The 25,021-nt window shown below is 44.6% G+C and overlaps 1 protein-coding gene across 1 annotated transcript; it reads left to right on the forward strand.

Moving 5' to 3' along the window:
- The first annotated feature begins 659 nt into the window (after positions 1 to 659).
- LOC112399370 (eukaryotic translation initiation factor 3 subunit C) lies at positions 660 to 23,595 on the forward strand. The gene is made up of 21 exons (XM_024744533.1): positions 660 to 717; positions 854 to 993; positions 2,385 to 2,450; positions 2,557 to 2,746; positions 3,138 to 3,263; positions 3,451 to 3,505; positions 3,635 to 3,744; positions 4,141 to 4,268; positions 12,291 to 12,450; positions 12,587 to 12,690; positions 13,152 to 13,293; positions 13,483 to 13,608; positions 13,741 to 13,834; positions 14,668 to 14,858; positions 15,091 to 15,315; positions 20,825 to 21,188; positions 22,569 to 22,728; positions 22,820 to 22,885; positions 22,975 to 23,062; positions 23,161 to 23,323; positions 23,422 to 23,595. Exons 2-21 carry the CDS (start codon positions 893 to 895, stop codon positions 23,502 to 23,504), a joined length of 2,742 nt encoding a protein of 913 aa, XP_024600301.1. The 5' UTR covers positions 660 to 717; positions 854 to 892; the 3' UTR covers positions 23,505 to 23,595.
- Positions 23,596 to 25,021: the final 1,426 nt, after the last annotated feature.

The following is a 25,021-nucleotide window of genomic DNA, read 5'->3' on the forward strand; positions in this document are numbered from 1 at the left end:
AATGAATGCAACCACCTTAAAAAATGTAAAACAGTCACATAAGCATTTGTGGAATAGTGAATGAATACTAGCTAATATTTATTATATGCTTATGTTGTGCAAGGCATTGTCCTAAATGCTTCACATATACTAAGCCACTTAGTTCTCATAACACCCTATGAAGTAGGTCCTATTATGGTCCTAACCTGGGGAGACTGAATCACAGAGAGGTTAGGAAATCTGACTAGGTTCACACACTAGTAAGTGATGGAGCTGGTATTCGAATACAAAGTCCGATCCGAAGTTTGCTCTAAGCCTGGCTCCAAAACCTTGCAGCTCATCAGCATCGCGTGGGCGCTTTAAGAAAGTAAACTCCTGGCCCTGAAATTCTGATTCCACAGGTGAGGTGTGTGGTTGGTTGGCTGGCTGTGAGCAATAACACCCGAGGGCAAAGCGCGGTGGAATCCAGGAATCTCGAGACCGCCTCCTCCCAGCCAAGTTTACCGCAGGCCCGACCCTGCCCCCTGCGAGGCGCGAGGGCCACTGGGAGTTGTAGTCGCACGGTACAGTTCGTCAGCGTCTCCCGGAAGTGACGCAAAGGTCCCGCCTTCTCCTCGCCGCGTTTCCGCTGCTTCGGCTAAGCGGTGTGATTCTCCCGGAAGTGACGCAAAAGTCCCGCCTTCTCCTCGCCGAATTTCCGCTGTTTCGGCTAGGCGGTGTGATTCCGGCGGTCACCTGGTAAGTACTTCTTTGGCCTTTTGCTTCGGGGAGGGGGACCCGGGTTGGGATACGTGCGGAGACTGTGAGGATGGGGGTCAGGAGGTGGCGGCCCGGGCCCCTTCTCGTGGCCCGTGACTTTCGGGCTTTACCGTAGGTCTGGCCGCGCCCGCCGCAGCCGCTCCGCGCCGTCGCCATGTCGCGGTTTTTTACCACCGGTTCGGACAGCGAGTCCGAGTCGTCCCTGTCCGGGGAGGAGCTCGTCACCAAACCTGTCGGGGGTAACTACGGCAAACAGTGAGTGAGGGCCTGGGCCATGGGGACGACTCGATGGGGTGAGGGGTTCGGCAGGCTGTGGAAGGCCGCGTATATGGGAGGGGAATGGAAATGGGGGCGGTGAGAGCGGGTTCTAAGGATGTTGAGAGTTTAAGGGACCGGAGCAGTGTTGGAGGGACAACCGTAACGCTAAGGGTGCTGTGAATTGTGGGAATCCACCCACCAGGCAAAGGATAGAGTCACAGAGAAAAGGTTTCCCACTGGCTGGGTGTGTTGCAGCAGCAAGAAACCCCCAATACTCGCTTGATACCTGGGAGTTCCTTGATCTGGCTCTGAGGTTCTTAAACATCTATTAGTATTTTTCTGTTGTTTATCTCCATTTAAATACTCTTCACCCATCTCTGCAAATTAAAATTCTTTTCTCCCTTTGGAACATTGGAATGTTTCTCAAACTTCTGTCATACACATGCCACCTTCATTATTTTTGTCACATACCTGTACTTAAGAATATATATACATACCACTTCAAAGTCTTGTTTCAGCATAAAACTCTTTTTTTGTTTGTTTGTTTGCGGTACGCGGGCCTCTCACTGTTGTGGCCTATCCCGTTGTGGAGCGCAGGCTCAGCGGCCATGGCTCACGGGCCCAGCCGCTCCGCAGCATGTGGGATCTTCCCGGACCGGGGCACGAACCCGTGTCCCCTGCATCGGCAGGCGGACTCTCAACCACTGCGCCACCAGGGAAGCCCTAAAACTCATTTTTAAAAGTGAAAAATAGAATCTGTGTATACCCACATGAATATGATTTCATATCTGTGTTACAAGTGGAAAATCAACATCACTTGCTATAAAATAGGAAATAATTGGAAAAGCTAATAAGATGGAAAGAAAAGAGATATTGTTGCCAGCTGAATGCTGTCTGTGGTCTGGTTTTTAATTATTAAGTAAAAATATCTAGTAATGGAGGTGTCAAAGCCGTTGAGACTCTTTCCTTGCCCTCGGCCTGTCACACTCTGGGAAATACTGCTTTCTAGGACCTAGTTCAAGTACCACCTTTTCCATTCATTCTAGGTAAAGTACCTCTTTTCTCAACTTCTTTTAGTAATTCTTAGTGACTTGTGTCTTCACATAATTAATTTTTTGACACAGTAAATAAGCACTTCCGTTTGTTTATGTTTGAGAGGCTGGAGACGGTCATTTTTTTTAATGTGTTACAACATTTGATAAAAGGCTTTACTTTGAAGTAAGCTTAAAAGATTGAGTTCTATATGATGAGGCCGTGAAGAGGAAGAATAAAACAAGATGAGTGTGGTAGGAATGGGCTACCTGCCCCATCGGAGAAGAAAAAGAGAGATCATTTGGAAAGACTGGAGCTAGGAACAGAGGTTAATGGTCTCTGTTCCTTCCAAATAGGCCATTGTTGCTGAGTGAGGATGAAGAAGATACCAAGAGAGTTGTCAGAAGCGCCAAGGATAAGAGGTGAGGCCATGGGGAGGCGGGGTGATGGGGAGTTTCTGGAGCAGTGGTGGGTTTTCTGGTTGGTGATGGTGGGCATGTGCAATGTGGTATTGGGCTCTCAAACCAGGTTTGAGGAACTGACCAACCTTATCCGGACCATCCGTAATGCCATGAAGATTCGGGATGTCACCAAGTGCCTGGAAGAGTTTGAGCTCCTAGGAAAAGCATATGGGAAGGCTAAGAGCATTGTGGACAAGGAAGGTGTCCCCCGGTTCTATATCCGAATCCTGGCTGACCTGGAGGACTATCTTAATGAGGTGTGATTCCTGTGGATGCAGGGGGATCTAGAAGGGGATTGTGGACCTGGAGCTTTCTCCTGACCCACACCCAGGGATCATGTCTCCTCTGAGTTGTTTGCCAGATACTCAGTATTTCCCAGAACATAAGAAATACGTTCTTATAAACATAAGGAGAGGGACTTTTTTATGTTAAGAATTTTAATTGTATGTATCTTTATATTACCTCTTATTTGTGGTTTTGTACTTTTGATACATAAATAAAGCATTGGTAAACAATAAGAGGTATAGTTTTTAAGTAATATAGATGTTTGTAGATAGCAAGACCCAAAAGTTGTGAAGCCTGAAGTTTAGGGAATACTACTTAATCTCAGATCCCTGTTCTCCCTTTCTTCCCTATTCTTTCCTTCAGCTGTGGGAAGATAAGGAAGGGAAGAAGAAGATGAACAAGAATAATGCCAAGGCCCTGAGCACCCTGCGCCAGAAGATCCGAAAATACAACCGAGATTTTGAGTCCCATATTACAAATTACAAGCAGGTGAGGGTGCTAGAGGGAGACTTTCTGAACTTTGGGGACAGTGACCCCATGACTGAGACAACAAAGTATTTGCAAATGGGAAGTGTGTGACTGGAGAGGGAATCATGAGAAAGCTCTGTGGGGTGGAGGAGGTGGGATGGGTCGTTGGCAGGCATCCTCCATTATTCTCTCGTTTCCTTCCGTCAAGAACCCTGAGCAGTCTGCAGATGAAGATGCCGAGAAGAATGAGGAGGATTCAGAAGGTGAGTGAGGAAAAGCCTTAATTGCAAATGGTTAGGAGCTCTAAAATTAAGGGTTTCCTTGGCTTGTTTTCTTGGTTGCCATTCATCTCTTCACTATTCTAACTCTTTTTCTCTCCCCTTTCCCACCAGGCTCTTCAGATGAGGATGAGGATGATGAAGGAGTCAGTGCTTCCACTTTCCTAAAGAAGAAATCAGAAGCTCCTTCTAGCGAGAGTCGGAAGTTCCTCAAAAAGATGGAGGTAAGAGCCAGGGTTACACTGAGGGGTGGTTTGTCTGCTGTGGACCATTCTTGGGTCTCTGGGGAGAAGAAAAGACTCACAGAGCCTTAGGGTTGGGAGGGGTGGGGTTTAGCAGAGTCTGATCTGGGGACAGATTTCCTCTTCGATTAGAGCACTGAGTGACTTGGAATCTGGAGAACTAGATTCTGGGCCCAGCTCTGCCCCAGGGGAGCTGTGTGTCCCTGGAGTAAGTTAGCACTTCTCTCTGGGTCTTGGTGGTCCAGTCCAGCTCTTAATATCCTGATTCAACCACTCTGCTGCTCCGGAGAGTCTCTGAAACATGTGTCAGCAGGGAGAGCAGAGACGCGAGTCAGTCTTCCCATCTTGTTTCTTCTGATCATCTATTTTTCCTCTCAGGATGAAGATGAGGACTCAGAAGATTCAGAAGATGATGAAGATTGGGACACAGGTTCCACATCTTCTGATTCAGATTCAGAGGAGGAAGAAGGGAAACAGACAGTGCTGGCGTCGAGATTCCTTAAAAAGTAAGAAAAGTAATGGTACTTTGGGCTACAGTGGGAGGGGTAGGAAGCTTTTAATCATCTTGAAAGTTGTTGCTCCTGTGGAGTCCTTTTATTTATTTATTTTTCCCATTTCAGTTTTAATTTTTATTTGCCTTTTATTTTTATTTATTTTTACATTAAAAAGTTTTTTTTATTGAAGTATAGTTGCTTTATAATACTATGTAAATTAGGGGTGTACAGTATAGTGATCCATAACTTTTTTAACTTATTTTTTATATTATTTTATTTATTTGGCTGTGTCGGGTCTTAGTTGTGGCATGTGGGATCTTCTCTGCAGCATGCGGGATCTTTTGTTGCAGCGCAGAGGCTATTCATTGAGGCATGGGCTTCTCTCTAGTTGTGGCTTGCGGGCTCAGTAGTTGCGGCACGCGGGCTTAGTTGCCCCACAGCATGTGGGATCTTAGTTCCCCGACCAGGGGTTGAACCCACGTCCCCTGCATTGGAAGGTGTATTCTTAACCACTGGACCACCAGGGAAGTCCCTAGTGATCCATAATTTTTAAAAGTTATACTCCATTTATAGATTAGTTCCTGGTGTTGTACAGTATATCCTTGTAGCTCATTTTATTCCTAGTGGTTTGTACCTCTTAATCCCCTACTCCTATATTGCTCCTCCCCCAATGGAGTCCTTTTAGGTTGTAGAGGCCAACAGAGGGATCTCAGAGTCAGGTTTGTTAGTTGGCTAAGATCATAAAGCTAATGTGTCCTGCAGATGAGATTTGAAGTTTCCAGTGTCCAAATATTTAGCCATGACATTACTTGCTGCATGTGGACTGAGTGTTTATCTCTCTTTGATGCTGATTAGCTGTGTGATATTGGATAAGCTCCTTAACCTTTCCAGTCTTCAGTTTTATCTTTTGTAAAATGGAGTGGTACTTGACCCTGTCTCAAGGATACCTGCAAAAACATAGGGAGGTGATACGCCTGGCTCAGCCCAGGACTGGCATGTGGTGTGCCCTCAGAGACAGTAGCTTCTCTTCTCACTCTTCCTGAGAACCTAGCATATAGCATATAGACTGCAGCAAGCCTTCCTGAACTTTACTAGTATCGTCATGGTATGGGGGAGGATTCTGATTTGGATTCTGGTCACAGCCCTTACTACTTGAGTATCTGTCAACTTGGGTGAGTTACTTAGCCTTCTTAGGTCCTAGTTTCCTCCTTTGAAGTCAAGGTGACACCTATCCCTTTGTGTTCTACAGAAGTCGAGTATCAAGCTCAGTGATAACTGGCAGAAATACTGATGCTCTAAGGGTTGCTTTCCTGCTTTCAAAAGTTGGGGTTATGCAGCTTCAGGAGTTAGTGAGTTCCCTCACACTAGAGGGGTCAGACACAGCCATTTTACTGAGAAGCATTTTTCATTGTGTGCTCCAGGGAACACTGGTCAAATGCAGGGGGAGTATTGTGTATCTGATGTCTTTTTACTCACAACACTTCTGACACCATATGTGTTTTTTTCTCATACCAGCTAGTTCTCCAACTCTCTGGACACCAACTGGGTGTTCAACATTAAGTCAGTTCTGACACTACCCAAAGTTAGCATAGACCCCTTGAGACTGCCACCACCTTAGAGGCCAGTTGTAAGTTCCAAGTGTGGCTCCCGTACTTCTGACCAACCGGCTCTAAATTCAGAGAGTTCCTACAGTCCCCTCCTCAGATTCGATAATTTGCTAGATCAACCCACAGAACTCAGGAAAGCTCTTTACTTACTATTACCAGCGTATTATAAAGGATACAACTCAGGAACCGCCAAATGGAAGAGATGCATAGGGCAGGGTATGGGAGAAGGGGCATGGAGCTTCAGTGTACTCTCTGAGTTCACCATCCTCCTAGCACTTCAGTGGTTCATCAACCAGGAAGCTCTCCAAATTATCATTTAAGGATTTTTATGGAGGACTCATTACGTAGCCATGATTGGTTAAATCGTTGGCTGTTGATGATGGGCTCCATTTCCAGTCCCTCTTATCCTCCCCGGTGATCAGAGGGTGGAGCTATCAGTTCCACCCCTCTAATCATGCTTTGGTCTTTCTGGCAACCAGCCCCCATCCTGAAAGCTTTCTAGAGGCCTGTGAAGGCCTCATTAGAATGAAAGATGCTCCTATTGCTCAGGAAATTCCGAGGGATTTAGGAGCTCTGTGTCAGGAACTGAGGACAAAGGCCACACAGTATCATATTCCCTTCTTGGAGAGTTTACAACCATGTATCAGTTCAGCAAAATAGATCTGTTTAACTTTGTTTCATTAGCTATTTCTTAAATTTGCTTTACTGTGAAACTCATATTTTAAGCCTACTGACATCCTATAGAACTATCAACCTTGTTATTGGTTCATATTTTTTATATCTTTGTGTTTTTGTCTTTTCAATAATTGTGTATTGAAGTCTCCATTATTTGGACCAGTGTGTGTAGTGTGCATTGCACAAAGGCTCCTATCTGAGGGAACAGGTGGGGACTAAGGTTAAACTTAGGACATGATGAGAAAAGAAAACAACAGACCAATACCTTTTATGAATTTAGATTCAAAAATCCTCAGCAAAAACCAGTCCAGCAGGGCTTCCCTGCTGGCGCAGTGGTTGAGAGTCTGCCTGCCGATGCAGGGGACACGGGTTTGTGCCCCGGTCCAGGAAGATCCCACATGCCGTAGAGTGGCTGGGCCCGTGAGCCATGGCCGCTGAGCCTGCGCGTCCGGAGCCTGTGCTCCGCAGCGGGAGAGGCCACAACAGTGAGAGGCCCTCATACTGCAAAAAAAAAAGCACTCAACGAAGTAGGAATAGAAGGGGGCTTCCTCTGCTTGATAATAGGGCATCTTTGAGAACACACATACAGTTGACCCTGGAACAGCATTGGTTTGAACTGCACAGGTCCACTTATACGCAGACGTTTTTCAGTAAATGCATGCTGTAGTACCACACGGTCCATGGTTGGTTGAATCTTCAGATGCAGAGGACCAACTGTAGAGTCACATGCGGATTTTTGATGGGGGATTGCCACCCCATCCCCATGTCGTATCCCATGTCGATCATGGGTCAACTGTATATCTTCTCCTGTCCTTTTATTTTGTACTTTACCATGGTTTATGTTTAGGGATGTCTCTTACAAACCCAGCTCGGTTTTTTTTTCTTTTTCATCTTAAGATCATTGCTGTTTTTTTTTCTGTTTTCAATTGTGCCACTCATAAAATTTACTGTTAATCATTTTTTAAGTGTCTAATTCAGTGTCATTGAGTGCATTCACTCGGTTGTGCAACCACCACCACTGTCTCCAAAACTTGATCTCTGCTTTTTAATCTATGCAGGTTAATTTACATTTATTGTGATTATAAATGTATTTTGTCTTGTTCTTGCTCTCTTATTAATGTGCTTTCTATTTATCCTCTTCGTATTTTTAACTTCCTTTTTTTAACATAAATTTATTTATTTATTTTTGCGTTGGGTCTTCGTTGCTGCACGTGGGCTATCTCTAGTAGCAGCAAGCGGGGGCTGTTTGTTGCAGTGCATGGGCTCTCATTATGGTGCCTTCTCTTTTTAATTTAATTTTTTTTTATATAGCAGGTTCTTATTAGTTATCTGTTTTACACATATTGCTGTATATATTGTCAATTCCAATCTTCCATGTTGGCGTCTCTAGTTTCAGAGCATGGGCTCTAGGCATATGGGCTGCAGTAGTTGTGGCACGTGGGCTCAGTAGTTGTGGCTTGCGGGCTCTAGAGTGCAGGCTCAGTAGTTGTGGCCCACGGGCTCAGTTGTTCCGCGGCACATGAGATCTTCCCAGACAAGGGCTCAAACCCGTATCCTTTGCATTGGTAGGCGGGTTCTTAACCAGTGTGCCACCAGGGAAGCCCACCACACATATTTAAAGTTAGCAATTTGATAAGTTGTTACATGTTTATACTCATGAAACCATCACTACAATCAGTAAATAAAATCCATCACTCCTAAAAATTGCTTTATGCCCCTTTGTAAACCTTCTCTCCTGCCCCACTTCTCTTTGCCCTTTCTGTGGTCAACTGCTGATTTGCTTTCTATTACTAGATAAGTTGGCAGTTTTTAGAGTTTTATATAAATGGATTCATACAGTATATAATTTGGTTGGGAGAGATTTGGCTTTCAGAATAATTATTTTAAGATTAACCCTATCTTTGTTATTTTTACTATAGAGATTACCCTTGATAATCTAAAATTAGATTTAGTTAAAATGTCAAGTGTCAGAGGTTGGGTTAACCATGGGATCCTCAAAGGCCTTATTGACATTAAGCGTTTGTGGCTTTGTAGTGTCAAAGAATAATTCAGAGACACTATTTTACTTGTATAACAAGGTAGACCAACTTTTAAGATCGATTTCCAACCAAGACAAAAAAGAATTTGATAAGAGAAAGAGGAATAAAGAGAGAGGGAAAAACCAGAGACAGTGGTGGGAACGTTGAATTTTGTTTGCACATTTGTGTGTGTGTAAACTCATTAGCTATCTAAGCTAGCCAAGGTTAGTTTCAGTTGTTAATGGATTATCTAGAAACATGACAGGCTGTCCCTATAATGTCTGCCAGCATCCTTTTTCAGCATCTCCATATTAAACCAGTCTATACCCTTCCTCTTGTCAGAATTTCTCAGCTTTCATCTTTTGGTCAAAACAAGCACGTAACGGAACACATTTAATCTCAAGAGCTTCAATTTCTTTGATGTGGGATAATAAGGTTGTCTAGCAACATTTAAGCACCTGGATATTAGATAGTGGGTTTGGGCAGAAAATATGAGGATAGTCACAGATACAGTAAAGAAACATTTAGGACCTTTATTTAATTTTCTAATCAGGCTAAGCCTATCTAGGGGAATGTCTTCAAGAATCACTTTAGTGAACTTTTAATCAAGTGGCTTTTTTCTTAATTGATTTGTTTTTTCCAAAGTATTCATCCAGGTTCAATAAGATGTTATTTATTGCACATCTTTATTTATTAGCCTTGACTGACCAGTATTTGAGATCAGTTTTATTTAGGGTTAATTCTTTTTTTAATTTTTAGCTGAGCCACGTGGCTTATGGAATCTTTGTTCCCTGATCAGGGATTAAACCCGTGCCCTTTTCAGTGAAAGCTTAGAGTCTTAACCACTGGACTGTCAGGGAATTCCCTATTTAAGGTTAATTCTTAGCTAAGGAATTTGTTAGTTTGGGGCTAAAATGTTTAAATTATTTGTTATTTTGGACCATACTAGAGGTAAATTACAGATCACATATTCGTGTTTCTGAATTTGTAGTTGGGGTAGGAATTCTTAAGTACAAACTGATGAAATCTAGTATCTTGGACCCCTTCTCATAAGTTACCATGTTGGAGTCTTAATCAAATGTGGATATTGGTTTGCAACCGTGGGTGCTCCCTGGTAAAATCTGAAACTATCCCCATGCACAGAGGAAGGAAAGACCGAAGAAAGAGGCAGACCACTCCAGATTGGTAGGTGGCAGGTGTAATAAGCAAGGGAACTTAAATACAGGGTTTATCTTTGGCGGCCTCAAGATGAGTAGATCTCTGCACTTGTCTTCCAGAATCTTAAGAGTTTATGTAGAGGCTCTAATAGAGCTCAGTCACATATTCAGATCAGATGGTCTCAACACATTGCTCTCAAGGCTGCATCCTAAGCGTCTCAAGGCTCCTAAGGTGGGAACTGTGAGCAGAACGTACATTCCAAGGACAGAGGAGGGGAGTAAGGAGCCTCCAATACCCTGGGTCCAGTTCTTGGGTCAACCCATGGTCACATCCTGTCAATGACCTCTTCCAATAGTGAGCAACCAAGATTTTTACTGTGGAACTTGGATAATGATGAACTGATACAGAAGAAGTTAAAAGAGGAGGAATACACAGAAAACGTTTGTTGTCTCAATTATGAATCCTAATCTGAAGGGTTTTGGAGGACGTTGTCTACATCTGATATGGTTGCCCTGTGGAATCTCTCGGAGATGCTGTCTGCTTCTAAGAGCTACCTGCTTCTGGAGGCCTTTTTAAAAGTGAACCTCAGGATAGATCTCTGGTGGGACTGGATCTCCAAGTTGTTAGGATCCTAAGGAAGAGTGTATGTCTAGGACGTCTAGATCATAGTTGTGGTTAAGAGGGTGTGGAATGGTCCTTTTCAGTGTAGTTTTAGGACTAACTTCTATTGGTGTCTCTTAATGTCTTCAGCTTCTTAGCTGTGTATTTAGGTGGAGGTGTATTTGGTGATGTCCCTCTAGCTGAGAGCATAAATGTCAGTTTTCTGATCGATTCTAACAAGATGTGAATATACCAAGGTATAATCTGTCATAGGGGAGAGATCAAGTCAAGTTTTAGGTCTTTCGGTTAGAATTTCATAGGGTGAGAGTTTGTGTTTTTGAGGTGTGAATCACAATATCCTGAGGGCTTCGAGTAAAACTTTAGGCCGAGGATAATTAAGTTCTTTTGAAGTTTAGACAGCATTGATTTTTAAATAGCATGAAGTCCTGTGATCTCAGAGCTTTGGGGCTGGATGATGCAGACCAAGCAGTTTCAGCTTAATGAACATAGTTCACGTATTTGCAAAGGATTTTACCTATGAAATGAGTTTTTATCATTACAGAGTATTGCATTAGTACAGGAGGAAAAACCATTAAGCTTCTATTGAGTTATGGCATAGGGAGTTAGTTCCCTGGTGGTCTAGTGGTTGCGATTCGGCGCTGTCACTGCCATCGCCCGGGTTCCATCCCTGGTTGGAGAACTGAGATCCCACAAGTATCCCACAAGACACGTGGCATGGCCCCGCCCCCCCAAAAATTATGGCATAAATCTTTTGGCAAGGGCAAGTTTTAATCCAACTGGCAAATTTATAAACTATTACTAAAGCATATTCAAACCTTTTAAGCAGTTAAAATGAAGTTTATTTATAAACGTTTAAATGATGTTTTAATTATAGATAACTTGAATGTTTGTTCAAGTCTTTCTGGAGAGACTTTCCTATCTTTATAAAGTTTGAAATAATTTTTCCCTGTCATTTGGTTTATATTTCATTATATAAATATTAAAGTCTGGAAATGGTTTCAGACATCAAATAGCTTAAGTCCACTTTGAGGTAGCCAGTGATCTTTTTCTTTTTTGTTGGGGACATTTTGTTGTATTGAACAGTTTTTTTTAAATTCAGAATTTATATTAATAATTGTCATAAGAGGGGAAAGAAAGGCAGGGAAAAGCAGCCAGTCTGGGAACCGCAAAAATTTTTTTGCTCTTTTTTTTTTTCTAAGCACTGATTTTAAACTGATAAATCAGTTGGTGATAAAAAGATTAGTCTGGGGACTTCCCTGGTGGTACAGTGGTCAAGAACCTCCCTGCCAATGCAGGGACACGGGTTCAAGCCCTGGTCCAGGAAGATCCCACATGCCGTGGAGCAACTAAGCGTGTGCACCACAACTACTGAGCCTGCGCTCTAGAGCCTGGAGCCACAACGCCTGGAGCCCGTGCTCCTCAACAAGAGAAGCCACCGCAGTGAGAAGATGGCGCACTGCAACAAAGAGTAGCCCCCACTAGCCGCAGCTAGAGAGGACCCATGCACAACGCAGCCCTAACTAACTAACTAACTAAATAGATTTATTTATTAAAAAAAAAAAAAGATTAGTCTGGACAGAGCAGCTGGTACCAAAGGACAACTGTGTTGCTTATGGATTCTTTGGAAAACCTTAGAGCTTAGTTGTGGAGCAACATGACAGGCTGATTTCCGTGTCTGTAGCGGCCTGGTTAGCACCCCCGTCTTATTAAACTAGGCCATACTCTTTCCTTCATATGAGTTGCTTAGTGTAATATGGTAACAGACCTTGGTAAGTGGTCTGGCAGATTCAAATGCTTAGTGGTCCTTGCTTTGGTTATGGTTACAGTTATCCATAGGTCATTTTTGAAGAGTGTAACTTGGACCCAGGAATAGAAAAAGAGGAATTTTGTTGGGCGAAGAAGCCTCAAGGTGGAGAGGGGGCTGTTCCTTCATCTTCTCCTGTGTCTCTTGGCAGGGCCCCCACCACAGAGGAGGACAAGAAGGCAGCTGAGAAGAAACGGGAGGACAAAGCCAAGAAGAAGCACGATAGGAAATCCAAGCGCCTGGATGAGGAGGAGGAAGACAATGAAGGCGGGGAGTGGGAAAGGGTCCGGGGTGGAGTGCCCCTGGTTAAGGTGAGGATTTTAGAACGAAAAGGAATTGGGAAACAGTTTGGGAGAGCATACAGGTACCCTCCTGGTCGGATTCGGGAGAACAATTAAGGCAAGAATAGGTTTCTGTCAGCCTGCACATAACTTGTGTGTTACCTAGGAGAAGCCAAAAATGTTTGCCAAGGGAACTGAGATCACCCATGCTGTTGTCATCAAGAAACTGAATGAGATCCTACAGGCACGAGGCAAGAAGGGAACTGATCGGTAAGATTCGTGGGCCTGGGCTGTGTCATTACAGGGTGAAAGCTCATTTTCTCTTAAGACACGGGGTGGAGGTTGGTGGGGAAGGTGCTCTTTTGGGAAGATCTGTGTGTGGCTACAGTAGAAGGAATGACGTACTTGGACTACACCAGTCTATTTTCTGCTGTTTACATTCTGTTTGACCTTAGATCAATCACTTAACCTTTGGGAGCTGTTTTCCCATCTGTAAAATGGGAATAATACTCTTCTTTAGTTATTCAGTGACTAAAGAGGATGTTAGATTGTTAGCATTATTGCTATTTCTGTTTGGAATTTATGAGAGAGAAGCAAGTATACAGGTGGTGAGGCTAGGGGTGGGTATTGAGAATGAGGCTGCCTTTCTTGTCTGAAGAGGGTGTGCTGTATGACAGGATAAGACTTTTTTATTTGTTTCCTGTGCCTCACCCAATTCTATACCCCTCCAGTGCAGCCCAGATTGAGCTGCTACAGCTGCTGGTTCAGATTGCTTCTGAAAACAACCTGGGAGAGGGTGTCATCGTCAAGATCAAGTTCAATATCATCGCCTCTCTTTATGACTACAACCCCAACCTGGCCACATACATGAAGGTGAGAACAATAGCGAGCATCCCACGGCGGAGCTGGTGGGTCATGGGAAGGTGGCTAGTGACTCAAGACTCAAGGACTGTTGGAGCAGTCTTGGTGGTTGAAGGCCCATGGATTCCTGGTGTAGGGCTCTTGGGAGGCATCTTCTTGTTCCACCTTCACACCTCTGACTGCTGTCTGATCTCTTGGCAGCCTGAGATGTGGCAGAAGTGTCTGGACTGCATCAATGAGCTGATGGATATCCTGTTTGCAAACCCCAACATCTTTGTTGGAGAGAACATTCTGGAAGAGAGTGAGAACCTGCAAAACGCTGACCAGGTAAAGAGGGGATTTGGCAGGCTATTTGGAAGTGTGTGTTGTCTGCTTTGGGAAGGCTTGTTGGAGACAGAAGGGTTGAAGTCTAGGACTGGAATCTGGGCTAATTTATTTCCTCCTTTACCTTCTCTTCAGCCGCTGCGTGTCCGTGGCTGTATCCTAACTCTGGTGGAACGAATGGATGAAGAATTTACCAAGATAATGCAAAACACTGATCCTCACTCCCAAGGTGAGCCCGAGCAAGCATGGGCATCAGTGAGAGGAAGAGTGCAGGGATTAAAATGAAGGATTACACTAAGTGAGAATGTTGGGAAAGCCAGCCCTTCCTCACCCCAGCATTCATACCACAGGGCCTCTTTAAGATATTGGACCCCACTCCCGTAGCTCCTGATTCAATAGGTCTCGGTGAGATCTCACACTTTGCATTTCTAACATGTTCCTAAGTGATGGTGCTGTCTGCTGCTTTGAGAACTGTTGGGGTATGATGATCTCTCTCCACTTGGCTTGTTTAGCTTGTACGCCTTAAGCATTAGAATGGGGAAATGCAGGACATTTACACAGTAACATGTGAGTGTCCACATGTGTCCACCAAGTCAAAGGTATATTGATGAACAAGACAGCTTGGGGCCTTCATGCTCATGGAGATTACATTTCAGTGCTGAAGCAAGGCAGTTCTACAAAGAAATGAACGAGTCAGTTGTAGATAACGTAAAGTGTGAATTAGAAATTCAGATCGGGACATGTGACAGGATGTCTGGAGTGGTGGCTGCTTTAGATAATGGTTGAAGAAGCATCTGTAGGTAGGGCACATTTGAGGTGAGAGCCGAATGAGAAGGAGGAGGAGGAGTTAATCGGGAGGAATTAGCAGAAGAGAGTGCCTGACAGCAATGAAGAGTGAGCTTGACATGTCCCAGGAGAGGATGGTATTTTTAGGGCACAGTGGGTTAGACTTTCCTGATGGGTACAGAACACACATGCAGAGGTAATTGGATTGATGAGGGACATATGATTGGGAAAGCCTGGGTGCCTGGCTAAGCTGAGGGTGGGTGCTCTCCCTGCCAGAGTACGTGGAGCACCTGAAGGACGAGGCACAGGTGTGCACCATCATTGAGCGTGTGCAGCGCTACCTGGAGGAGAAGGGCACCACTGACGAGATCTGTCGCGTCTACTTGAGGCGCATCCTCCACACCTACTACAAGTTTGATTACAAGGCCCATCAGCGGCAGCTTACCCCCCCTGAGGGCTCCTCAAAGGTAAGTGCTTGGCCACCATGTCAGAGGGGAGAGGGGAGTGTCCATTGGTTCTGCATGTCTTTCAGGACTTCATGGCAGATCTTCTATTCCCTGGGGACTGTCTGTGGTGGAGCAGAGGGACTAGGAAGAGGCTGGATGGCGTCTCGTCTTTGGTTGCTGAAGGCTGAGCCATTTACAACCATTGTCCTTGACGTATTTCCTCCTCCAACAATATCTCCCCCTACCCCTCCAGTCAGAGCAAGACCAGGCTGAAAATGAGGGCGAGGACTCAGCTGTGCTCATGGAGAGACTGTGCAAGTACATCTATGCCAAGGACCGCACAGACCGAATCCGCACATGCGCCATCCTCTGCCATATCTACCATCATGCTCTGCACTCCCGCTGGTACCAGGCCCGTGACCTCATGCTCATGAGCCACCTACAAGACAACATTCAGCACGCGGACCCACCAGTACAGGTAGGATGGGAAGGAGGCGCTGTGGCCCTGGTGGCAAAGGGAAGACCAGGCCAGGCCCCCCGTCCACTCTGTTCAGGCAAAGTGGCTCAGGCAGATTAGCCACCTGTCTGGCTAATGCAGATACAGGGAGACACTTGGTCCTTCCCGAGTGCTAGCATTCTTTGATTCTCCTACATGTTAACATAGAGTTCTCCGGGATAGGATTTGGGTTCAACTAACATTTATTATAACTACTGTGTGTCTGGTGTGGGACAAACATTAGGAGATCATCTTACTTAAAAAGATGAAAAAGCATTTAAGCAGTTAAACTGAGAAGGACAAGGACCCAAATACAGTGTGATGTGTGAAACATAAAATTTTGTGTGTGGCAGCGTTGTGAGGACATTTTCATGTAGGAGTATTACAGTTGTGTCTAGGTATAGATCCTACAAATGTGTGTTTAGAACAATTGTGAGGTATTTATGTGTGAAACATGTGGTGAGCCTGTCTGGTGGTGCTTTTTGAATAGCACACCTGTTTTTTATTCCATTGTATGAATTTATCACAGGTTCTTGATTTTTCTCTTGATACCTGATCAACCAGTTTGGGGTATTATAAATGAAGCTCTTGTGATTTATGTATAAGTTTGTGTGGATGTATGGTTTCTCTCGGGTAAATACTTAAGAGTGGAATTGCTGCATCATAGTGTAGGTGTATGTCCAGTTTTATAAGAAGCTCAAAAATTGGACTTCCCTGGTGGCACAGTGGTTAAGAATCTGCCTGCCAATGCAGGGGACACGGGTTCGAGCCCTGGTCCGGGAAGATCCCACATGCCGCAGAGCAACTAGCCCACAACTACTGAGCCTGTGCTCTAGAGCCTGCAAGCCACAGCTACTGAACCCCCACTCAGTACTGAGTACTCTGCTCAACGAAGAGTAGCCCCAGCTCGCTGCAACTAGAGAAAGCTCGTGCGCATCAGTGAAGACCCAAGGCAGCCAAAAGTAAATAAATTTATTTTTAAAAAAAAGAAAGAAACTCAGAAATGGTTGTACCATTTTTCACTTCTACTTTGTCAATATTTAGTGTTGTTGGTCTTCTTAATTTTGGCCATCATGGTTGTTGTCTAATGGTATCTCAATGTGGTGTTAGTTTGTATTTCCCTGATAACTATTGAAATTGACTACTTTTTAAATGTTTATTGGCCCTTTATATATTTTCTTTTGTGAGATGTCTGGTCAACTTTTGCCCCTCCCCTTTTTTTAAAGATTGGATTATTCATTTTTTATTATTGAGTTGTAGGAAATCTTTATATATCCTGGATACCAGTCCTTTGTCAGATAAATGCTTTACAATTTTTTTCCAGTGTGTGGTTTGCCTATTCATTTTCTTAACCATGTGTTTTGATGTATTTTCTAATATATCAGTTTTATCTGTTTTGGTTATTTTCTGGGTCCTATCTAAAGAAACTTTTTCCTACTTGCAATTCATAAAGATACTCTTTTTGTATTTTTAGTTTTTGGAAGTTCTTGTGGTTTTAGCTTTCACATTTAGGTCTGTGTTTTCTGCATATGGTGTGAAGTCAGGGTCAGAGACATTCTTTCCCCGTTATATTGCTTTGGTGCCTTTGTGGAAAACAACATGAAAAACCAACCACATGGCCCTATAAATGTATTTCTGGGCTTTCTATTCTATTCCATTCATTTATCTTCTTGTCCTTCCTTACGCCAGTTCCACACTGTCTCGATAGCTGTGCCTTTAGGGTTAAGTCTTTAATTAATTTATTTATGGCTGCGTTGGGTCTTCGTTGCTTCGCCCAGGCTTTCTCTAGTTGCGGCGAGCAGGGGCTGCTCTTCGTTGCAGTGCGTGGGTTTCTCATTGCAGTGGCTTCTCTTGTTGTGGAGCGTGGGCTCTAGGCACACAGGCTTCAGTACTTGTGGTACTCGGGCTCAGTAGTTGTGGCTTGCAGGCTCTAGAGCGCAGGCTCAGTAGTTGTAGCGTATGGGCTTAGTTGCTCCATGGCATGTGGGATCTTCCCGGACCAGGGCTCGAACCCATGTCTCTTGCATTGGCAGGCGGATTCTTAACCACTGCGCCACAAGGGAAGTCCCTAGAGTAAGTCTTGAAGTCAGGTAGTATGACTCCTCCAACTTTGTTGTTTTTTAAGAATAGTTGGAATGTTCTGTGACATTTGCATTTCCACATAAATTTCAAAATCAGCTTGTCAATTTGTGCAAAAATGCCTGCTGGGATTATATTGAATCTGTAAATCAATTTTGGGAGAACTGACACCTTAACAACTTTGAACCTGTTGATCTTACGTGTTATTCTTCGTTTAATTTCTTCAGTTTCTCTCTGCAGAGGTAATATACATCTTTTAAAAAATTATTCCTGAGAATTATACGATTTTTGATGCTATCGTAAAATGCAATTTTTAAATTTAATTTTTTATTTTGTCCACATGGCTGGCAGAATCTCAATTCCTCAACCAAGGGTTGAACCTGGGCCACGGCAGAGAAAGCACTGAATCCTAACCACTAGACCACCAGGGAACTCCTGTTAATTTCATTTTTAAATTGTTAACTACCAGTATCTAAAAATAAGAGTTAATTTTCTTACATTGGCCTTGGATCCTGCCATTTTGCTAAATTCAGTTTTAGTCTGCCTTCTGTCCTGGGTATTTGCGGATTCAACCAAGTGCAGATTGAAGATATTTGGGAGGAGGGGGAGGGATTCCAGAAAGTTCCCCCAAAAAACCAAAATTTGCCTTGTTTGGTAACTATTTACATAGCACTTACATTGTATAGATGTTACACGTAATCTACAGATGATTTAAATTACATGGGAGGACGTACCGTAAGTTATATTCAAATACTATTCCATTTCATGTAAGAGACTTGAGCATCTGCAGATTTTGGTATCCATGGAGGGTCCAGGAACCAATCCCCCATGGATACTGAGGGACAGCTGTATTGGATCTCTGAAACTTTTCTTTCTTTTTTGTTTCTTTTTTGCCATATTGTAATGACTCAAATCTTTAATACTTAGTGCTGAATAGAAGTGAGAGCAGACATCTTGCCTCCTTCCCAGTATCAGCAGGGAAGCAGTGAACATTTCACCATTAAGAAGAATGTTACCTATTTTTATAGATAGTATTTTTGTAGATAGACTTTCTCAGATTGATGGAGTTCTCTTCTGATCCTAGTTGGCTGGGAATTTTTGTCCTTAATAGGTGTTGAATTTTGTCAAAATCTTTTTCTGCATCTATTGAAATAATGCACAGTTATTTCTCCATTATTCTGTTTATATGGTGAATAACTGTGATTTTAGGTTTTTATATCAGACTTTCATTCCTGTGATATATCCTACTTGGTCATGGTATATTATCTCTTTTATGTATTGCTGGATTTTGCTCACTGGTATTTTTTTAAGGCTCTTTGTATCTAAGTTCATGACCGGTATTGACCTCTATATTTTTGTTGTCAGTAAAGACTTGGTCTTTCCCCCCCACGAAAATCCGTACTACCTACAATCTTCCCTGTCTTAATTATTGACAAGTCCATCTTTTCAGTTGCCTAGGCCCACAAGCCTTGAATTCATCTTTGATTCTTGTTTTTCTCTCACATTTGATTCCCCACCCATTTGTGTTGAAAATCCCTATCTGACCACTTATTATCACTTCCACCGCCACCCTCTGGTCTAAGCCACCATCATGTTCCCGGTCTCTCTCTCTGCTTCTGCTCTTATATCCCTTCAGGCTGTTGTTTCTTTTTCTTTTTTTTTTTTTAATGTTTATTCCTTTTACTTTTTTAATTAATTTATTTTTGGCCACATTGGGTCTTCATTGCTGCGCGTGGGCTTTCTCTAGTTGCGGCGAGTGGGGGCTGCCCTTCATTGCAGTGCGCGGGCTTCTCATTGCAGTGGCTTCTCTTTGTTATGGAGCATGGGCTCTAGGGCGCACGGGCTTCAGTAGTTGCGGCGCGTGGGCTTAGTTGCTCCGTGGCATGTGGGATCTTCCCGGACCAGGGATCGAACCCATGTCCCCTGCTTTGGCAGGCAGATTCTTTTTATTTTTTTTTTTAATTTTAAATAAACTTATTTATTTTTGGCTGCATTGGGTCTTTGTTGCTACAGATTCTTTTTATTTTTTTTTTAATTTTAAATAAACTTATTTATTTTTGGGTCTTTGTTGCTGTGCGTGGGCTTTCTCTTGTTGCAGTGTGCTGGCTTCTCCTTGCAGTGGTTCTCTTGTTACAGAGCACGGGCTCTAGGCACGCAGGCTTCAGTAGCTGTGGCATGTGGTCTCAATAGTTGTGGCACACAAGCTTAGTTGCTCCACAGCATGTGGGATCTTCCCGACCAGGGATCGAACCCATGTCCTCTGCATTGGCAGATGGATTCTTAACCACTGCGCCACCAGGGAAGCCCCTTCAGGCTGTTCTTAATGCAGCAGCCAGAATAACCCTGTTAATGAAGTCAAATTATGTCACTTATTTGCTCAAAAGCTTCCTGTGGTTTCCCATCTTAAAATCTTTTTTTTACGCGGGCCTCTCACTGTTGTGGCCTCTCCTGTTGCGGAGCACAGGCTCCGGACGCGCAGGCTCAGCGGCCATGGCTCACGGGCCTTGCCGCTCCGTAGCATGTTGGCTCTTCCCGGACCGGGGCACGAACCCATGTCCCCTGCATTGGCAGGCGGACTCTCAACCACTGCGCCACCAGGGAAGCCCATCTTAAAATCTTTAACATGGTTTACAACGCCCTGTGCTTGCCCAGCCTCCAGTTTCTGATCACATCTTTTACCAGCTCTAGCCATAGTGCATTCCTTGTCCTTGAATACATCTGGCATAGGGCCTTTGCACTTACTTTTCATTTTTCCTAGAATATTGTTCTTCTTCCAGAGATCTGCATGACTTGCTCGCTCTTTTTCTGTTAGGTCTTTATTTATTAATTTTTTAAAAAATTTAATTTATTTATTTTTGGCTGCATTGGGTTTTCGTTGTGGTGCGCGGGCTTCTCACTGCAGTGGCTTCTCTTGTTGCAGAGCCCAGGCTCTAAGCCCATGGGCTTCAGTAGTTGTGGCCCGTGGGGTCTAGAGGACAGGCTCAGTAGTTGTGGTGCACAGGCTTAGTTGCCCCACGGCATGTGGGATCTCCCCGGACCAGGGCTCGAACCCATGTCCCCTGCGTTGGCAGGCGGATTCTTAACCACTGTGCCACCAGGGAAGCCCAGGTCTTTATGTTTTAAACATCCTCTTCAAGATGAGGCCTTCCCTAGTTATCCTACATAAAATTGCGAATTCCCACCACTTCTGCCACCACTCAGACTCCCTTCTTAACTCCCTCGTCTGCTTTATTTTTCTCCTTAGCTTGGGTCACCACCTGCATATTATGCTTATTTTGTCCTCCACACCCCTGTCCCTAGAGTGTAAGCTCCATGGAAGGGGAGGAACTGGTCTATTTTGTTCTCTGTCCTAACCCTGTGAAAGACTTGCCTTGTGGCTATCACCTCTGAGTTCATTGCCCTTCGCTCTTAGATCCTGTACAACCGCACCATGGTGCAGCTGGGCATCTGTGCCTTCCGCCAAGGCCTGACCAAGGATGCTCACAATGCCCTGCTGGACATCCAGTCAAGCGGCCGGGCCAAGGAGCTTCTGGGCCAGGGCCTGCTGCTGCGCAGCCTGCAAGAGCGCAACCAGGAGCAGGAGAAGGTGGAGCGGCGCCGGCAGGTGCCCTTCCACCTGCACATAAATCTGGAGCTGCTGGAGTGTGTTTACCTGGTGTCGGCCATGCTCCTGGAGATCCCCTACATGGCCGCCCATGAGAGTGACGCCCGCCGACGCATGATCAGCAAGCAGTTCCATCACCAGCTGCGGGTGGGCGAGCGACAGCCCTTGCTGGGTGAGTGTGGGGCTCTGCAGTGCAGCAGGCTTTGCTCGTTTCTTCCTTGACTACTTGTAATCAAAGGATTAAGAGAAGATAAAGGGAGTAAACTTTCCCACAAGATGATTCCATTTGACTTAATGGCATCTCCATGTATGGCCTAAAAGCATCATTTTTACTAAGTAGTCTCCATGGTCTCTTACCATAGGACACGTTGTCTTAGCTTACAAATTAAGCTCCCTGCTTTCTGTCATTTTCCCCTTCAGTCTGTATTTGTCAGTAGTATCTTTCTACCAAGTGTATGATGTTATACACCCCCAGCACCTTCAGAAGTTCTTCATTGCCTGTAGAATAAAGTCCAGCCGCCTCAGTCACTAAGTTAAAAGTCTCCATGACCTGATTCCAACAATATTTTTAATTTAGTATAAACTTACATAGTACTTTTTTCTGCCTGGCACGAAGTGTTTTATAAATAATAATAATTCATTTATTTTTCATTAGTCATAACCCTATGAAGATACTATTATGACCCCCTTTTTCCTGATTAAGAAACTGAGGCACAAAAGTTAAGTGACTTTACCCAGGGTTAACACAGCTGGTATGTGTCTCTCTGACCTTTTTCTCTTTTTCCCTTTCATCCGTATTATTTTTTAGCTAACTAACTGGACCCTTGGCATTCAAGAATCTAACATTGGCTTCTTTGAGCACTTTTAGAGATCTGATCATTCAATCCAGAGGTTGAGTGAGTTGTGATTTCACTGGGAAAGGAATTTGAATTGCGTCCTTCCTGTAAGGCTGGTGCATGGAAGGACTTGGCAACCGAGCCAAGCTTACTGTCCACAGCCACGTCCCTCTACAGATTTGTCCTCTACTGGTTGTGTGTATGGTCATATTAAGTGCAGGCGCACTTCAGGCAAATTACGTTTGGGCTATGTAGTGATGCTTTACTTTGTTTTGTTTTAATTGGAAAATTGCCAGTGAAAATCTGTATGTCCAGCATCTCTTAGGGCTTCTTGGTTCACATTCCCCGCCTCTCTGCTACTGCCTGCAGTGGATGTTAGACATTTTTTTTAGGTCAGTGAACCTTGTAAGAATCTGATAAAAGCTGTGGACCCTTTCCTAGGAAAATGTGCATAAGGGTACACACAGCAGTTTGTCAGCACTTTCAAGAAACTCACCAATCCCCTGAGGCACATCATAGACTAAGTCTAAATGTAAATACAGTTATTCTGATATTAAGTGACTTATACAGTCACATGGCTACTTAATGGAGAGCTGGGAGAGTCGCAGTCCAGTTGTTTGCTCTCCTAGCCTGGGTTCCTCCTTAAATAGTGCTTGTGGGGGAAGGAGCCCTCATCCCAAGTTTCCCTAGGCCCTCCCTCATTCCCAACCTTTCAGGTCCCCCCGAGTCAATGAGGGAACACGTGGTCGCTGCCTCCAAGGCCATGAAGATGGGTGACTGGAAGACCTGCCACAGTTTTATCATCAATGAGAAGATGAATGGCAAAGTGTGGGACCTTTTCCCGGAGGCTGACAAAGTCCGAAGCATGCTGGTTAGGTGAGCAGAGAACAAGACCCTAGTGGGTGGGGAAGAAAAGACTTGGTCTCCTTCACTGAAGATCTCCCCCTTTTCTCCCTTCTCCCCACAGGAAGATCCAGGAAGAGTCACTGCGGACCTACCTCTTCACCTACAGCAGTGTCTATGACTCCATCAGGTAGGATGGGCCCTGAGGAGGCACAGGAGCCCCAGCTTTGTGGTCGAGGGTCCTCACTGCTCCCTGCTCTTGGCCTTCTTTGTCCCCAGCATGGAGACATTGTCTGACATGTTTGAACTGGACCTGCCCACTGTGCACTCCATCATCAGCAAGATGATCATTAACGAGGAGTTGATGGTAAGGGCCATCAGCATGGGCACATGGGCAGGTGGAGTCATGAAGAGATTGGAGTACAGGAGACTGATCTGTCCCTTCCTCCGCCTCACTTGTGTCAGGCCTCCCTGGACCAGCCGACACAGACAGTGGTGATGCACCGCACTGAGCCCACTGCCCAGCAGAACCTGGCACTGCAGCTGGCTGAGAAGCTGGGCAGCCTGGTGGAAAACAATGAGCGGGTGTTTGACCACAAGCAGGGTACCTATGGTGGCTACTTCCGAGGTGAGTGCTTCCATCCCCTCTGCACTCCCAGGGTCCTGGCCCCCTTACTGCCTCTCCCTTGGCATTCACCCCCTCTCCTCCCCATCTCTCTCCTGCAGACCAGAAGGATGGCTACCGCAAAAATGAGGGCTACATGCGCCGGGGTGGCTACCGCCAGCAGCAGTCTCAGACGGCCTACTGATTGCTTGACTTCAGTCCCCAGTGCCCTAAACCATTCAGCGTTTAGGTCCAGCCACACCCCAGTCATTAAAGGTCTGTTTAGAGTTGCTGCAGTTCTGCCTGTCTGTGTGTCGCCAGAGGTGTGTTGGACACATTTATTTCCTAATTATATTTCTAAGCTTCTATCCCGTGACAGGCACAAGGCTCAGGATGCAGGGATGACTTGCACATATCCCTGACTTCAAAGAGCTTGCTGCTCTTTGACATTTGACCGGAAAATTGTAATAACATGTGATAAGTTATAACAGGCATTTTTAAAAAACGTGGTGGGTATATTGAATAGGATGTGATTATGGGGCATAAATGTCAGGGAAAGCATTATGGAGGCAGTGGTGATGGACATTGTGAGTGCATGGGTGGTGGTTCACCAGGCAGGGAAAAGGGAGAGTTAGTCTAGACTCGTGTGAAGTGTAGCCCTCAGACCAGTGTGGATGCACAGTTAGCCTGTCCGTGACAAAACAGGCATAATTAAGAGTGAGCACTGAGAAGCTTGGCCATTGCTGTGATATCTAAGCATGTGATCGATTTTCTAATTTGTGTGTATAGTGTTTTCCAAAGTATTTACCCACAATAGGCTGGAATTTTTTTTAATGGCCCTTCACCACGTTTGAAAAGCATTGATGTAGGCAAAGGAAAAGTAGCACTTAAACAGGATGAGAGGAGCAAAAGAATAGTGTGGTTGGTATAAAGTGTTTGTGGAGTATGTGAAGATCAACTAGAGGCTTAATCCGGGGGCCATCTCATGAAGGCTAAGTGCTTTGGACTTGTGGAAACAAAATAGAATGTCCATTTTTAAGAAGGGTAATGGAGAAGTACTGTGGAGTATAGAGTTGGAGGCAGAGAGCCTACCAGAGTAAAAAGCATCTAAAGCCAGGGTGGGGCTTCCCTGGTGGCACGGTGGTTGGGAATCCGCCTGCCAATGCAGGGGACACAGGTTCGAGCCCTGGTCCAGGAGGATACCATATGCTGCGGAGCAGCTAGGCCCGTGCGCCACAACTACTGAGCCTGTGCTCTAGAGCCATGCTCCGCAACGAGAAGCCACCGCAATGAGAAGCCCGTGCACCGCAACTAGAGAAAGCCTGCGCGAAGCAGTGAAACCCAACACAGTCTAAATAAATAAATAAATAAATTTTTAAAATAAATAAATAAAGCCGGTATTGGGTTGGGGTTAAAGGTGAGGGAATGATAGAAGAGGGATGTATGTGTCAAGCTGTGGGGTTCTGTGACAGGTTGAATCTGAGAGTGGTAAGAGCGACAGATTCTCGTGTCTGGGGATAAATTGACAATAGGGATGTTATCAAGAAATCGTTGGGCTAGTCTTTGTGTACAGAAATACAAGAAGAGCAGGGGTGCAGAGTGGGTTTGATAATGAGGTTGGTTTTACGAATGTTGAGTTTGAGGTTCCTCTGGAACATAAGCAAGGCAGTTGGAGGTTAAGGTTTGGGATGCATATTAATTAGACTATTAAGCTGCTCTAAC

Source organism: Neophocaena asiaeorientalis, unplaced genomic scaffold (genome assembly GCF_003031525.2).
Source record: "Neophocaena asiaeorientalis asiaeorientalis breed wild unplaced genomic scaffold, Neophocaena_asiaeorientalis_V1.1 scaffold91, whole genome shotgun sequence".
Taxonomy (NCBI): domain Eukaryota; kingdom Metazoa; phylum Chordata; class Mammalia; order Artiodactyla; family Phocoenidae; genus Neophocaena; species Neophocaena asiaeorientalis.